The sequence below is a fragment of the Macrotis lagotis genome, chromosome 5 (genome assembly GCF_037893015.1).
Source record: "Macrotis lagotis isolate mMagLag1 chromosome 5, bilby.v1.9.chrom.fasta, whole genome shotgun sequence".
Taxonomy (NCBI): Eukaryota; Metazoa; Chordata; class Mammalia; order Peramelemorphia; family Peramelidae; genus Macrotis; species Macrotis lagotis.
In genome coordinates, this window is record NC_133662.1 from 146,736,782 (window position 1) to 146,753,693 (window position 16,912).

At 33.2% G+C, this 16,912-nt stretch overlaps 1 protein-coding gene across 10 annotated transcripts in view; it reads right to left on the reverse strand.

Moving 5' to 3' along the window:
- Positions 1 to 804: 804 nt before the first annotated feature.
- BCLAF1 (BCL2 associated transcription factor 1) overlaps positions 805 to 16,912 on the reverse strand; it is a 36,071-nt gene continuing 19,963 nt past the window's right edge. For 3 of the 10 annotated variants that reach the window (XM_074187663.1, XM_074187658.1, XM_074187659.1), the window contains exons 7-12: positions 15,282 to 15,387; positions 13,714 to 13,798; positions 10,356 to 10,531; positions 8,927 to 9,107; positions 7,766 to 7,912; positions 2,713 to 3,512 (exon numbers count right to left, since the gene is read on the reverse strand). In XM_074187663.1, the coding sequence (XP_074043764.1) occupies positions 3,270 to 3,512; positions 7,766 to 7,912; positions 8,927 to 9,107; positions 10,356 to 10,531; positions 13,714 to 13,798; positions 15,282 to 15,387 (938 nt within the window). In that variant the 3' untranslated portion in view covers positions 2,713 to 3,269. The other 7 variants (XM_074187666.1, XM_074187662.1, XR_012468563.1 and 4 more) reach the window with 6 other exon arrangements.

Below are 16,912 nucleotides of genomic sequence, written 5' to 3' on the forward strand. Positions count from 1 at the left end.
CTTGTTGAAAATCAAAGGGATCAGCTTTACATTTTAAATGTTTCTTGGGAGATATACTATAAAACTTAAATCAGATTTTAACAAAGAGGTAATAATAGCCTTCTCTTACTTCCCCCCACCCTACCCTTCTTGGCAAAAAAAATGACAAAATGGAATTTTACTATTTAAACCACTGACTTATATCTCTCCTTGAGAAGCAGAGCCTATCATTTCATTGTTTTCCTAGAATGTAGACACATTACCTTCAATGTTTAAGTTAAATAAAAATAGATCCATTTCCAGACCATATTAAGTATGTACTGACAAAAATGACAAAAAAATTTGGTTTAGGTTCTTTTACTTATAATGCTAAAGGCCAACTAACAGATATATGAGGTTTGAGAAAAGTAAAGCCACTTCCATAGCCTAGTAGCAGAATCTCAGCATACAACTAAAGTTTTTAGAAGGCAGTTAATCTAAGCTCTTAAAAAGAGGTTCTATGAACTACTCTGATAGAAGGAAAAATTATTCTTAATTATGGTAATCAAACAATAACACATTACCACTTATGACATTTTATTGGCATATGACAATTTACATGGGTCCCTACTGCAATATACATCACACTGAATGGAGTCATCTAACCACCTATATAGCCATCCTTACTGGGGAAGACTTCTCAAATTAATGCCCAACACTAATTTAAACTGTGACAAAAAAGGAATAATGACTCCTTAAAGCAGTCTGATATTGTAAAAAATATATTTTGCATTTAATAGTAAAACTCCTAGGATGTTGGAAGGTATACACACCTAAGAACTGAGTCATGGCCTTCTTGTGATTAAGCAGCTTTCTTAATCCTTCCTGGAAACATCCTTTGGTTCATTTTGTTTCCCTTCTCTGGGCAAAAGGAAGTCTGTCAATGCAGGTACCAAAGGGTTAATATTTCCTGCTACTGTAAACATTAAACAATTTCTTAACAAGAGCAATTTAGCTTTCGTGTACATGTAAGTATGAAGCTAAATTGTGCATTGAAAAAAAAAGCACACTACTTTTTTATGTACCCTGGGCTCTGAAAAGACATGCATTTACATCACTTCTGGGATTCTTCCTTCCTTAATTGGGGAACTTTACAAAAATTTGTTTTACACATAATTAAAGCAGTATATCTGCTTTTAAAACTCGATAAGATATTTTTCCTCAGGATAACCTTTAACTACCAGGTCTTGCGGGCTCTACCTAGTTTCCTATCACAGAAAAGCACTCATTTCTTCAGTGAAAGACAAAAATGTACAACAGCGTATAGTGAGTGTCCTTTCTAAGAAAAAAAATATGTTAAAATAAATTCTCTACCTAGAAAATGCTAAAGTATGCAAGAAAATTGACTTTGGAGATGATCAACGAAAGTATTGATAAGATGGTTACCTCAGCTTGGGTTACTTCCTGAGTAATTGGCAATGATATGCATTTGACAAGTATTTCCTTGTTTTAATAAGAAATTTAAGGGTGACAAATTGGTACAGGGAAAACATGCAGAATTGAAATTCTCTTTTGCTTTCCAAATATCTTTTTACCTTTTTACCCACCCCCACCACAATCTTACTTTTTTTTTTTTAAAAGCTATTGCTGGAACCATCAAGGCCCATAAAATGATCAAGAATGAAGGCAAAAGAGCTACAGATTTCTTTTAAAATTTTTGAAGCCTTAGCAGCAACAGCAAGCATTGTTTCTTATACTTGTGTATAACTATTTTGGCTTTCTTCTTAAATCTGAAAAATAGAAATTTCCTTTCCCCCCATTGTGATAAGGGATTGAATTAATATTTAATTTTAACTATTTCATATTTTTTTAAGTTTAAAATTGTAAATACTAATGAAGATAATCCTGATTGCCAAACTATCTGCCTGAGGAAACTCCCAAAAAGAAAATGATAAAGCTCTTTTACAAATAGGAACTAAAAGAGAAACAAATAAAAGCTGGATCAATGCTGCAACAAACTTCCTGATAAAAATTTTATTGGTGACACTTAAAACAAATTATTCAAAACACTTTTTGCCTAAGGTATATGTAAAGCTAATCTTTCTAAATCTAAAACATTCCACCTTTTTTTAAAATATGTAAAATATGAGTATTTTCTTTCTATTAAATACTTCTGCTCTGCAAGAATCATCATGAAAATTTTCCTATACAGTTTTCCCCATCCTGGCTATCAGTCACATCTCATGAGCATTTAAGGGTTTTTAAACTTAGAATTTATACTAAGTGGAGTTTTATCTATAACCTTGATGATTTCAGACCAATTTCATTCCTTAAAGAGTAGTTGATTGTCCAAGACCATGAATCAGTCCTCAAAGAGTGCCAACAGTGAGTTTTGAAACAGATAAAAAAAATCTCTAAAGCTTTCCTATATTTATTTAGTCTTTGCTCTCAGTAGAAAACCATTTCATCAAACTAATATGATTTTAATATAATGTATATAATGGTAAGTGCTTACCTTTTCTACTTCTCAACTGCTAGGCTGAGCAAAAATGGTATTTTCCCCTTTTTAGAATATTCACTGTAGTGTTGAACTTGCTTATTATTAGTTCACCAAAGCAACACAATTTGTTCTGTGGTATACTTCAAAGACTGGTCACCCTACAGTTGTAATGTGTTCTACTTAAGGAAGATCCTAATAGTTGTGTATTGTCAAAATAATTAACGATTTGTATAAACCATTTCTGTGCAGGGATCTGTATATAGCGCTAAAGTTTACTTCAGAATAAAACACTGACAAACAAAGGGAGGGAAAAAATCAGAACTTTCACAGAGTTGTACTTGACCATATCTTATAGACAAAGCAGAATTACAATGCATAACAAAAACAGTAAATTTTTTTTTAAAGTTGATAGTTACAAATATGGTAGGTAGCAACTTTCTACTTTGCTTCAGTACAATCTTCAACATACACTCTACTATTATTGAGATAGTTAAAGACTTAAAACAAAAATTCTACAGACTACTTGCAAACAGTAAAATTTAAGTAAAATGCTTACATTCGTTTTTGAAAACAAAAAAATCACGTAAAAAAATGGTGGGTGCAAGTTCTGCTCTCAGTTGCAATCTTACTTCAGATTTACTATTCCTATAATAAAAAAAAAACACAGAAAGTGAAGATTAACAGAGCCAGGGGTGGTGGTTGGGGGACTACATACCATATATAAATCATAGCAAGCTCTGTTTATAAAATTAAATTTACTAAGTTTAGCAAATTGTCACCCTCCTAGCCCACACTGACAGAAATCTGCTCTTCAATTCACTGACAAGTTGGAATTTTCTACCTTTTCTTCTTTGCGTCTGTCCTTCTTTTCTTCATTATTTTCCATGGTCTCTTCTTCATCTTCAACAATCCCATCCCCTTGGTATTTGTCATGTGTCCATTTTGGACTGCTACCTGATTTTTTGAAGTTAAACCGCCCTCTGCCACGTTGGAAAGTGCCGCGGCCTCTTCCTCTTTTGGCCCAATAATCCACACCATCATCCCTGTCGTCATGCTAAAGGAATGTTAAAAAATAATCAATGAGATGCTTTTGTGCATTTTAGCCCATTTAAACCATTCTGATAATCAGTTAAGTGTTCATTTCAAAACTTTACATGTGTTGAGAAAATGATTTGTTAACAGATCTCTAGTATTTTAACATGTAAATCTGTCAGGAAGACCTGCTGAAACTGAGGAGACTCTGGGCTCATAGCTAAATGTTATCTTTTCCAAATAAAGATTCCGTTCTTTGTAACCAACCACAAGCAACTGGTAGGTTGGCATAAAAACTATCTACAGAATTTCCTATCAAGGATTATCATTTTTTTCCCACATAAAATATTTCCAACACTTAACGATCTATGAATCATGGACATTCTATTACTCCTCTTTGAAAATTCTATAAATGAATCTCATATTCAGCTCTCTATAATTTATAATAGTTCTCTCTTCAATGAGCTGTTGCCTACTGGTAAAGGATGAAGGAGGAGAGAAAAAACACTTCCAAATAAATGAAATTCTGAAAAGGTAATTCGGTAAGCCACAAGGAGAATCATGGTTCCTTGGGACATTTAGCTAATTATGGCCATTTTTAGCCCATCTATATTTCCTCATAAAACTGAAGAGTTCTTCAAAACATTCAGTGATTGTTCAACAACTGCTAATACCTTCTTTCATTTGAAAATCTTTATATCTTCATATTCATTAAACTAAAACTATCTAAGCATTTGACAATTAGCACTGCCATATTCCAACATGTCCTAATCATACTTTGTCAATTAAAGATTAAATTCTTTACTAAAAAATGTATCTCTTCATATGGAATTTTATTTACAGCAGTAAGAATGCAGTTGTACAAGAATTTATTTCAGGATATTAGATTGTTTAATTAAATTGAGTAATAACCAGGGCTTCATTCCAGGATTTATGATACAAAATATTTTCCAGACCATTTGCCAAATTGAAACTAGACCACTAAATATAACAAAAGTTTCCATCTAATTCCAAGTCCAATTAAATTACCTTAAAGTAAATGCCAGTTAAAGTCTTTTAAATTCTATTACATAGCTTTTTATTAAATGTTTTCTGGCAGGAAGCAATAGGAGAAGAGGCAGATTAAAAAAAAAAGAAAAATGGTAATCAATTTTGCGAGAGTTGTTGGCTTGTTATTGAAGAGAGATTAACTAGTTAACACTTGAAAAAAAGTGCCTGGAAGTAAGGGAGGCAGGCAAAGACTTCTGAGCATGCTTCCCTTAAACTTAACTCCTTCTAAAAGCATCCACATCTGAAAGATATTTTCTAAAGACCCACAGGGCATATAACTTTGTGAATAATCGGAATGAAGCTTTTGTTCAGGGACCCAAATAGGGCATTAAAAGCATGTATTCAAGGAAAAAAGCAAAGGCAAAACTTGGGGGGAAAGTGGGAGGTAAGTATCAAATTTGGTAATCTCCTCTTGGAGAAGAGGAACCAAACAAGGCTTTAGATGATAAATCCTTGTGAACCTCAAACCCCAAGAGAATCAAGAACTAACCCTTGAGTTAAATTAGAGCTTAAGGATCATCAGATCATAAAGGATCTTAACCTGGGTTCCCCAGATTATTTTTAAACATTCTGAAATTCAATTTCTCCAGAATTATTTTCCTTTAAAATCTTAGGTATTTTGTGCATTTAAAGTTTTTGTGAGAAGAGGTTAATAAGTTTCACCCTATTACCAAAAAGAGGTCCATGACACAAAAAATGTTAACACCACTTGATTTAGTCAAACTGGTTAAAATGCTGCATTCAATGCAAAAACCTACTAGGGTCAAAGACTAGAATCCAGGCCTGCCAGATATATCGGAGCTTCTACCACAAAACACTCCTCCCGATGGGAATGTTGAACCCTTTATATATAAGTTATACAGCACCACTGGGCTGTTAGGCTAAAACTGTCACTATAACCAATCACTGGGATGCTTTGCAGCAGCTTCTGTTATAAAACTTCATTTTTAAATGATCTATAATCCAAGATATCACATTCATGGAGTGTTCATGGGAAATTTCAGAAAAAAATCATAATGAAGTCACTGAGATAAAGATTAGACTTGAGGTGTGAGAGTTACCTATAGAACACTAGAGAGTTTCAGTGACTTGTCCTGGGTCATATACCCAGGTGTCAATGGTGCCAATATCAAATAACTCTTGACACTACAGATCACATTCACAGTTTTAAAAACATTTAATTTTCTAAGTGCCCCAAGAACTTCCCAATGGGACAGGAAATGTTTTACTATCTAATCATATTTTCCATTAAATAATTTACTAAGTTATATCTGTTAATTCCCTTGTACCATCCCACTCAAAAAGTTAATTATCTGAACCACTGTACTCTGTTCAAAGCAGTTAGCCAAGTTTAGTTTCATAATATAAAATTCAAATCTGTGTGTGTGTGTGTGTGTGTGTGTGTGTGTGTGTGTATTCGAAACAATTTATTATGAGACTGTAAATCAGGCCACAAATTTGATCAGTTTTGGAAATTGATAAATAAGTAGAAAGATCATGAATTTGAAATTTTTTTGTTCTGGTTAAAATGAGGCTGTTAAGAAGACATTTAGCTGCTTCTTAAATATACAAAGGCAATTTTTTTAAAACTGTTCCTGCTAATTAGAGGTAGCTCATTTATTAAAATAACCCTTTTAGGTCCTTTTTGACATTTAAAAGCTCTTCAATAATTATAAGCTAAACCAATTAATATAATATGCACTAAAATAAACATTAAAAATCACTATACTTAATAAAGGACAAATTGAAAACTCCAAAGATATAAAAGTCTTCCTCTTACTCCTGATAAATTGGACTGCCAGAAAGACATAAAAGCTGTTCCATCTAATTGTAACTCAGAAATCTGGAATGTGCAATTTTATTCATGAAAATCATACCTAAAAGTAGACAAGAAACCAATGTAATTATGCTCATACCAAGCTGCCTCCTTCCAGAGGAAGGATAGTTATAACCTGATTCAATGCCACCTGTAAGTGATATTGAAGAAAAAATTATCTGATTTAATTTGAATATTTTAAACAGCTCCAAACTATTAAAGAGCAAGCTCTGTCTAAATCTGATGGTATTATCTTCTTTTGACTTTATAACAGATAAACACACTGAATAAAGCAATTTCAAACTCATAAACATAATACGGTTATTTTATGTTTGTTTTGTTCAGGTTTGTAGAGGTTAAACTAAAGAAACATGAACATTTTGTGAAATGTTTTACCACTGCTATCGCCCTCCAAATTATTTAAAAGCTGTGTTAGCCACTAGTGAAATTAGCTAAATGTCAGGGACACTAGGTAATAAGAATAGGAAGAACAGTCCTTATAAAGCTGTTTAACAAACAAAATTTTTTAGATAAAACTCTGTGATCCATTAACTACCACATATTCAGAGAAATGTTTCTGGAAAAAGTTTCTTTTGGAGTCTGGGAAAGGAAGGAAGGGAAAGTGTGCAGTCTGAGAATTATCCAAGAATATGATTCAAATTATGCAATATGCTACCTTCCCAAAAAAAGCTTAATTAATTTTCTTGAAAATAAGGCTGCTTCCCCCCTACCCCATCACATATCATGGTAAAATTATTTCAGCTCACACCAAACCATTAGTTCTATGGCAAATCTAATCTTTTCTCCCCTCCTTCTGCTCTATTCATTTTGTGGAAAGATATTTCCTTAGCAAATGAGTCTTATCTCAGTATCAGTAAAATGCCTAGATCTAAATACCTTGAAGTCTGTCTAGGATCAGCTATTTTCCCAATAAAAATTCTCCACTGAACTATTTACTTGTGCTAAGAAAATGTTCTCTCCATGAACTATTTTAAAAAACTCTATAGATTTTGTGTGAATTTATTATACTTCAAAAAAAAATACTATCATAGACTGTAAAACTTGTCTTAGGATCAATTTTATACCAAGAAAGCAGCATTGAAATAAACACATGAACTATAGAGAAGTTATAACATTCCATCCTTAATTGTGCCTACCATTTACTTGTAGCTTGCCCTACACTGGAACACATATAAGAGGTAAAACCAGGGTATTAGCAAGGGGATTTTTAAAAACCCTTGAAAACTACTGCAAGGTAGCTAAAAATGTATAACACATTTATTCTTTGTGTTTATAAACATTATGGTGAAATCTTATTTAGAAATTTTATTAGCATGGATACCTCTGCTAAAATTTAAGTATGCTTTAAAAAATAATGCAAATCAAACATATAGATTTCTAACACCCACCAAGAAGTACTTCTTGCTCTTTGGGGTATATTCTGGATCCCATTCCTCTTCCTTCGGTCTCTTTTGAAAAGTAGTATTTGAGTTGTTTGGACCAGTATTTGTCCCAGCAAAAACTCCTCTGGCTCTTCCTCTGCCTCTAATTCGAAACTGATTAACATTAACAAAGCTGTTTAGTTAGGCAGTCGAAAGGTGTTTAGTTACATGCAAACCATCATTTCATTGCATTATTTGTCCTGCCTCTTTCTTTCAAGTCCATGAGGAGTGAAAATATAAAGTTTATACGAACAGAAAAAAAAAAAACTCTGCCCACTCACTGGAAGATGGTGGAAATATAAAAGATACAAAAAAAAACACTAAAAAAGGGAGGCTTAAAGGACTCAACTCAAAAGTAAAGACATTCAGTTGTTTTTGTTTTCTCACAGCAACCAAGCACTCTGTTCCTGTTAGAGATTGCTGCAGAGCCACTAAATGAATGAATCCTGACAAGTCAAAGACATGGTGGTGGTACTACTACTACTACTACTACTACTACTACTACTACTACTACTACTACTACTACAACCACCTCTGGTCTTCATTCACCCCCTTAATTTATCAAGAAGCTTCTGACACAGAGGCAGAATCAAAAATCAGAAATGGCAGAAATATCAGATTTCACATAAAGGAAAAAAAAAAACTGTCCCTGCTTCTTCAAAATATAAGCTCTTTCTTTGGAGATGTGTAAAACAATCACTTCCAGAGTCAGGGAAACCGTCCAGCTTATATACATTGTAAATGTCGCTTCATCAATGTGGAAATTCTGTCCATGGACCTAGATGGCAACCAGTCTAACTTACAGTGTTAAGACTTGCCTAAGGCTCGGAGGAGTTAAATGACTTTACCTATTAGTCATAGTAATGGAGTCAGATGGGCTTTGACCTGCAATTCCCTGACTCCAAGTCCATCACATTCTCTCCACTCTGCTTCTAAATGTGCTATAATTACTTGTCATTTACTGAAGATATACTACTGACAAAGGCATTTCCAATGCCAACTTTTCTACTGTCAATGGAATTAACTTGAATTTAACTACTATTATAATCATATCTATTACTTTCCTGAAAGTTAGCACTCTATGTATAATACAATTCCCAGAAAGCAGCAGAGAATTTTAGAACTTACAAAAGTTCCTCTAGGTCGGCTAACTCCTGTAAAGCCTGAATATTCTTTTGGTTCATGATGGGTTTTAAATTCGTCTTCTCTTTCTTTCTTACTTTCTTTTTCTTCTCGAGAGCTTGCTGAGGAAGAGGATGATGAAGAGGATGAAGATCGAGAACGGTCTTGCTCTCTGCTTTTATGTTTACTGTAAAAATAGAAAAAAAAATTCTGTATGCTATTTTCAAAATGCTAAAAAAAAGTGTAGAATCTTAAAACTATAGATCTTTAGGGCTTTTTAAGTTCTGGCCTATTAAAAAATAATACAAAAGTGAAATAGTTGCATGTTAAACTTGGATACGTTTTCAGTTTCCATTCTCATTCCACATTTTGATTTTATTTTGTTAGTGGAAAAATAAGATATTGTAGCCAGCCAGTCAGAAGCCAGCAAACTATCAGAACAAGTTTTTAAACTTAAAAATTTCAAATATAAGCTTTGTTTCTTTTAATTTGTTTTGCTTTGGGAAAGGAAATAAGAGCAGAGTAAAAGAGGATGCCTCATAAGCAAAGTTTAAAAATAGTTACCTAATTCTATGTAACTGAATATTTACATACGCACAACCAACAGTTGGTATAAGCAGAATTTCAAAGAAGCTACCTAATTCAATGTAATTGAAATATCTACATATGCATGACCAACAGTTGGTAATGTATGGTCCCTATGTAGCACTATAGAGAAAAACAAAATGTATAATACTACAGAGACCAATCAAATAGAGGCACAAATAAAATCCACATTGATTCAATAAATAGCGATTAAAAAATCTAAACAATACTTTAATTTCACTAGCTAGTTAACATATAAATATATGCAAGTGTATATGAGTATATATTTAAAAACATTTGGTGATCAGATTAACATGAGCCTAACAAAACACCCAAAAGGTTCATACCTGCAGTAACTCTTACCACTGCTACACAGTATCCATGGAAATATTACTAAGAAAGACTAGTATATATTGATAGTTCTTAAAAATTAGTACTTCCTCCCCCCATCTCACCCATGTTAAAACCTCTGGCCATCATTTAAAAATTTTTGTACTCTGGGTGTTATGAGTTGAAAAAGTGCGGAATCAAGCATAACGAACCAAAGTTCTTACACAAACTGTTTCTAGAAATGCACTGCATTGAAGTCCAACCTCCTGATGTAGCCTGGATAATAGGACACATTAATTTGTCATTTTTTTTTTTCAGTGTTAGCTTGCTATTCCAAAGTTTTTGTCCTCATCCACCATAAGCCGTGTAAAAGACAAATACATTTTTGCTGTAAAACAAATAATTTTAATTGTTTAAATTTAAACATTCGATTATACAGTGAAAATTGAAAGCAATTAAGCTGACAATTACAAAAGGCTAATTAGAAGCTAAAACCTAGTTAGATCATTTTAACAATTACCTGTCATCTTTGTAAGATTTGTATTCTTTGTAATCTTTAGGAGTTTTTTCTTGCTTTCTGGATCCACTGGATTCCCTGGAGCCCTTGGAATCCCCCCGTTCTTTACTTCTTTCTTTTCTACGACGATCAATGTCATGTCGAAGATCAGCAGAATCACACCTTATTTTTTTATCTCCCTATGAAGGGAACAAATGTGAAAAAAAAAAGTTATTTAAAATAAAAAATAAAAGTGAAAAATATAGTTAACCTATCTATTCATATCTAATCTGGAATTTCAACAGCAGAAAAAATATGATACTCTATACTAGTTACTTCTGAAAATGACTTCCCTGAAAATTTAAGGAAAAATATCAACATGGATGGAGAGAGGAAGGGCATATTCTAAGTTAATTTTCCTATGAATCCTCCAAGTTTCTAAAAAAATAAAATGTTTTGTATCTTATACTTAAGTATGCAACTGACAGCAAGGAATATGTAATTCTTTTTTTAACAACAAATATTCTTGCACATTCCATCATTCAATGCCCTTTGTTCCACTAACATATTTTTAAGTAGCTAGTTATTAAAAGCAGAATCTGGGGGGTAGCTAGGTGGCACAGTGGAGAGAGCACCAGCCCTAGAGTCAGGAGTACCTGAGTTCAAATCCAGCCTCAGACACTTAACAATTACATATGACCTTGGGCAAGTCACTTAACCCCATTGCCTAGCAAAAACAAAAAATAAATAATAAGTAAAAATACAAGTAGAACCTGTGGTCATAGAATAGTTGCTTCTTTGGTGAAATATTTTAATAGCCTCAGGAGAATTCTCAAGAGCTTGGCTTACACTAAAAGCATTAACTTGACCAATTCTCATGAGTAACAATAGCTGAAGTTACTTTCTGTAATTTGTAAGTGAACTAATTAGTAACTGCAGTACAGGAGAGGCAAAATCAGAAACATATTAATTTCCATACTGAACTCAGTAACCTAGACCACATTCTACCATCTTCAATACAGGGACTGCAATAGATATTAAATTTTAAAAGTTTCATTCATTGCAATCAATTCCATTGATTTTTTTTTAATTGCTAGGTTTTGGGCAAGATGAGGGACTTATAATCACTAACATGGTTAGCCAATAAGTATCCTTGATAGTAATGAATGATGGGAAAAAACTATTTACTAAAAATATAAAAGGCTCCAAGACTTATAATTTGCTTCTACAATACTTTTACTCTTTTCATCCCCAAATATAGAGCCAAAACTAGAATTAAAAGCCCACCATGAAAAAGTAAAGAAGGGAGGGTAAAGAGAGAGGTGCCAATACAATGTCTTTCTGATATTCCTTATGATCTGTGGCATGGTTTTTAATCTTTAAAGCAGTGGTACTCACAGTTCGATGACTCTGGAGCCACTTTTGCCTTTGCCATTAAACAAAAAGTCACAAAGCTACTATATATATCCAATAAGAGTCTGTATAAAACAATTTTCTAACTACAGAAAAGATAGGTTGTACCTGACTGAAAGAGCTAAATGAAGCTTGAGTATCACAGTCTGAATATCATTGCTTTTAAGTTTCCAGCACCGGATCCTAAATGATCCATTCATTCATTCATTCAATCAGTCAACAAATATTTGTTGACTGCCTACTACGTTCAAGACACTGTGCTAGGTGCTGTGGAAGATACAAAAAAGAATTAGACATGGTCCTTGACCTCACAATACTATTTCCCACAAACTTCTTCAGTTCATGTTATCCCTAAGAACTTCAAAATACAAAGATCAGAAAGAGAGGAATGTCTCCATCTAGCTCGTCAAATACATCTTTACAACCTTATGCCCTCCCATATATGCATAAACAAATCAAAACAGACATGCCATTAGTCATACTTCTGCATGCACATATGCACAAAATTCACCATGGTTACCACAAACTTCCAACATCTATAACAAAAACTACCAAATGAAAATGAGTTACCCCAAAGTGTCAAAATACAGCAGACCCATTAAAATATTTTATATGGTCCCAACCCACAAACAAAAGTGGTCAAGTGTAATAACTTCTCGATCCAATAGAGTCTATTGTAAGCATTTGAAATCTGTAAACAGAGATTACTGTCTTCAGTGCTTCTTATGATTTCTTAAATATGGTTTTTCCTCTACTAGCAACAAAACTACAACTTCTAAACAAACTAGTGATGATTTTAGAGAATACTTTTGGCCAAAACAGTGTCACCTTGTAGCCAAACTTATGAGGCTGGTGCTCAGATGGTGGCAAACTAACAATGTCTTTTTCAGCTTAGTAGTGCCTGTCAGAAATGTCATTGTTGGCAAAGACTTCCAAGAATCCAGGGTATCTTATAGAGCATGAGGAGGCCAGTAGTGAAGGTCTTTAGTGGATATTATTAAGTCATGCCCTATTTAAAGCAATTTACATCGTGAAAATTTACATCCTGAAAAGGAAGAAATGCATTTCAGGTAGCTCAACCCTTTACCATATCTCTACCACTATACTTTTCAAACAACATTTGAGGCTAGATTGCCACTTGATTTCATGCTTACTCCGTTCCACTGGATTCTCACAGTTTTGCAAGTTGCAAACTTCAAAAAGGCTTCATTTGTAAGTCAGATACTTGAAACTCAAAACACTCCCATATGAGAATAGCATTAAAAATGGTGGTTAGACTGCTAAACAAAAGGCTATTGCTAGCCAACCAATAAGAAAGGAATATGCTTACTGTTTCCCCGGGCTGTCCATTTTACATAGAGATTATATATATATATACATATATATATGTATATATGTCAATACTAAGTCAGTTGCTTGAAAATTAAGGCATAATTCTATTGCTTGTTTCATATATATCCACTATATAGCACAGTTAGATAAATAGCCATAATAAAGAACTCCTGAGTTAAGTCTCACATCTCATAAAGACAGGCTTATGAGTGCCCAATTAAGTTCTTTAATCTCTCAGTGCCTGTGCAACTCTCAAATTATAAAATTGCAGCACAGCTGTTAATCTATTTTGATTAAGCACTGAGCACTAAATATACACCAACATACAAATTCAGTCATCATTCTTCCTTTATTATAAAATTTTAACTACCTTTCTAAACTTAGAAACATACCTTATAAATCATTCTCTTCTTCCTTAAAACTCCTTACAAAATGTCTCTTGAATCTCCTCAATATTACTAAGTTAGACTTTATTAAGTTTCTTTTTACATGCTTCATAAATATCTATACATATACCAAACATTCTTCAAAATTTGAAGCCATAGCTATTACTAATGTTTTGTCATTTAGATGAAATTTAAAGGCAAAATTATCAAGACATTAAACATGAAAATAGAAATACTCATCAAAACAATACCTTTTGATTTTCCTCTTTAAAAACTCTCTCTTCTCCTGATAAGCGGGTATGCTTCCTCAGGGCACTTGGAGAGATGTCAATTCTCCTTAATATAAATTAAAATTAAGTGTTATGTTATCATTATGGCTATAATTTGCCTATTCTGGTAAAAAGAGAGAAAATATAGCATTTTTAAAACCAGTAAAATGACTTAGCAAAGTAAAACAATTCGCACAGTTTTAACAAATTAACTTGTTTTGCTTCAATAAACAATATTTTCAGCATAACTTAAGACCTTAATAACTTGATGTTCCCATTATAAACATCAATTACAATAATGATTAGCAAACTAGGGCAATGTCCAGTCCTTTACCTCTTTGCTCTCAAAATACTGAACCTTTTACTTACTCCTTATTTTTTAAAAAATATTGTGGGGCAACTAGGTGATGCAGTAGATAGAGCACCAGCCTTGAAGTCAGGAGGACCTGAGTTCAAATCCAGTCTCAGGCAACTAGCTGTGTGACTTTGGGCAAGTCACTTAACCCCACGTCCTTGCAAAAAAAGCAAAAAAAAAAAAATCCTGTATTGGGGCAGCTAGATGGGACAGTGGATAGAACACCAGACCCAGTCAGGAGGAACTCAGTTCAAATCTGTCCTCGATCTCACACTCAATACTTACTTAGCAGTGTACTTGAGCAAATCACTTTAACACCACTGGATTGCAAAAATAAATTTTTTTTAATTCCTTTGTCTATTCTCTTGCCATAAAGCTATCAATTGACATTTTCATTGTCTCTTAAATAATCAACTGTGGTTCAATTAAGTATTCGGGGGGGGGGGGGATAATCTCTTAAAGACATTCACAATAATTCTATGTCAACAAGGTCCTTCTATGTAAGAACTACAGGGTTGTCTAAAGAATATGTACAGAGTTCTGATGATTACTGTCCTTCTTAATCAAAGAAGACCATGACATCAAATGAATGATGGTATCACTTGTACATAATGTTGATTATACTGAGGAAAATTTGTGCCAAGACATCCTTCTCACTGCCTTTTCCACAATTTTTATAACCCCATGGCTTGATTTAATAGGAAACAGGATTTCTGTTAACGGTCTGGATGCTGTGAGACTACAAAAGCTATCTATCTTATAAAAACGAGGTTTAATAATATGCTCTTATGAATGACAGATTGCTTTATAATGTTTTTATAATATATCTTTTAATAATACAACATTTATGACCATTTGAATTACTATGCAAAAAGTGAGGAAGTTTTTATCAGAAGTACCTCCCAAAACACTTCACTCAGTTCCTCCAAAATGAGATACTATTAAGGAATAGAATAGTATTTAGTAGTAGAGGTACCAATACCATACTGTTAGAAATTTGCCTTTCTTAGAATGTTCAATGAGAAATTCTGGCAAATTTTACATAAAGAGCTAATTGTTCACAATATAAACCAAAACTGTACAACTTAAAAAGTATAGAAATGGTTACAAAACCAATGCACATGTGTCAATTTTCCAACTCATAATTTCTAATGAAGTCATTATCTTTATATAAGAGTTATACAATGCCACATACCTGTGTATTTCTGGGCTTTTTTGCCGGGTGCAATGCTCTTCAGTAGCCTTCTGATATGACGTGAACCTTTCATTTAGGGTCATTGCAGCTGATTTGAAGTATTGCTCTGTTGGTTAGGAGAAATACTATTTGATTAGTTATTTCTGTTTTCATAGGAAATTCCATTCCTGACAGAAGGGGATGTAGCAGGTGGAAAAGTAAATAAAATATTCAAGAAACCTAACAGGAGAAATACAAATATTACAAAGAATTCCCTCCCTGTTCTTGTAATTAATTTTGTACCACAATTTGTAACGATGGTAACAGAGCACAACCACTACAAGCTACCTCAAACCTATCAATACTCCCTATAAGCCAAACACAGTAATTGTAAGATTAAGTCAAGAATCTCTTTTCCCATTTCACTGATGTACTCTTTCCTTAAATAAAAGGAAAAAAAAAAAAACAACAGTAGGCTATGGGCATCTCTATACCTTGCCCATACATAGTTTCAAGTCATTAATTGAAGTCTTCAAAGAATATTCTGAATTAGTGAAATGACTACAAACGTTCTAACAAAACACAAGATATAACTTCTGTACTTCTGTATTATGAATTATGACAAATTATTATGTGTAGAAAATGCTTATCCTGCTAGTTCTAATGGGGGAGGGGAGGGAACACCCTTATTATTGATATTTACTTAAAAAAAAACATCTGGCATCTTGGCAAACCTGACAGCATATTTGATAACTGATTTTTTTCTTCCTTTAAACAATTTTTAAAAATCAGTAACAGTAACTTTCTTTTTTTATTTTTAAATACCAGCTCAACAAATGTGTTTTAAATGTAAACTAGAAAGACGCAAAGTCATGAACTATGAAATGTTACATATGAAGCAAGCTATCTGCTTAACAGGTCAACATACATCTGTGTCAACTTACCGCCCAATATCCAGCACATGTCTCATAACCAATCATTAAAACTTGAAACGGCCACTACAAGGGTAGTGCCTCAATCATAATTCCATGAAACCCAGGAATTTGAGCTAGCAACTCAGTTTTTATGCCATTTTTGCCAGGAAGACAGAAGATTCAACTTTGCCTGTTTTTGCATCTGTATCTTTCAACAGCTATTTTACTTTGAAACATGGATTTTGCCATTTCAAAACATATTCCAGGACCTAGTTACAATGAAAAAGAAAACATCACTGGGCATTTTCAGCTCTATATGAAGAAAGAGCTGTTCAGATCGGTTGCACAATACCAATAATGAAACATAACTACAGTTTTAAAAAAAAAGAAAAATAAAATGAAAAAGGAGAAAATTTACTAAAATCTGATCTCAAAATTCAATATTATTCATGAAATATTGAGAAAGGTCAAAAAAGGAGAAAAAAGGAAGGGGAAAAAAGAAACCAGTAATTATAATGTTTCATGTACATCAATAATTTGGGCACAAGCTGGTTCTCAAACCTAGTTATGCTGCCAAAGGCTAAAAAAGTTGCCTTTGGTTATTACAGTGACATAACTATTTCAATAGAAATTTATCAGTCTATCTACCAAATTAAGGCAAGTAGAATTAACAGAGGTCGAGTCTTCTTCAAAAAAAGAAAAAAGGAATTTGAATTTGGTTTTGATACTAACCAGCCA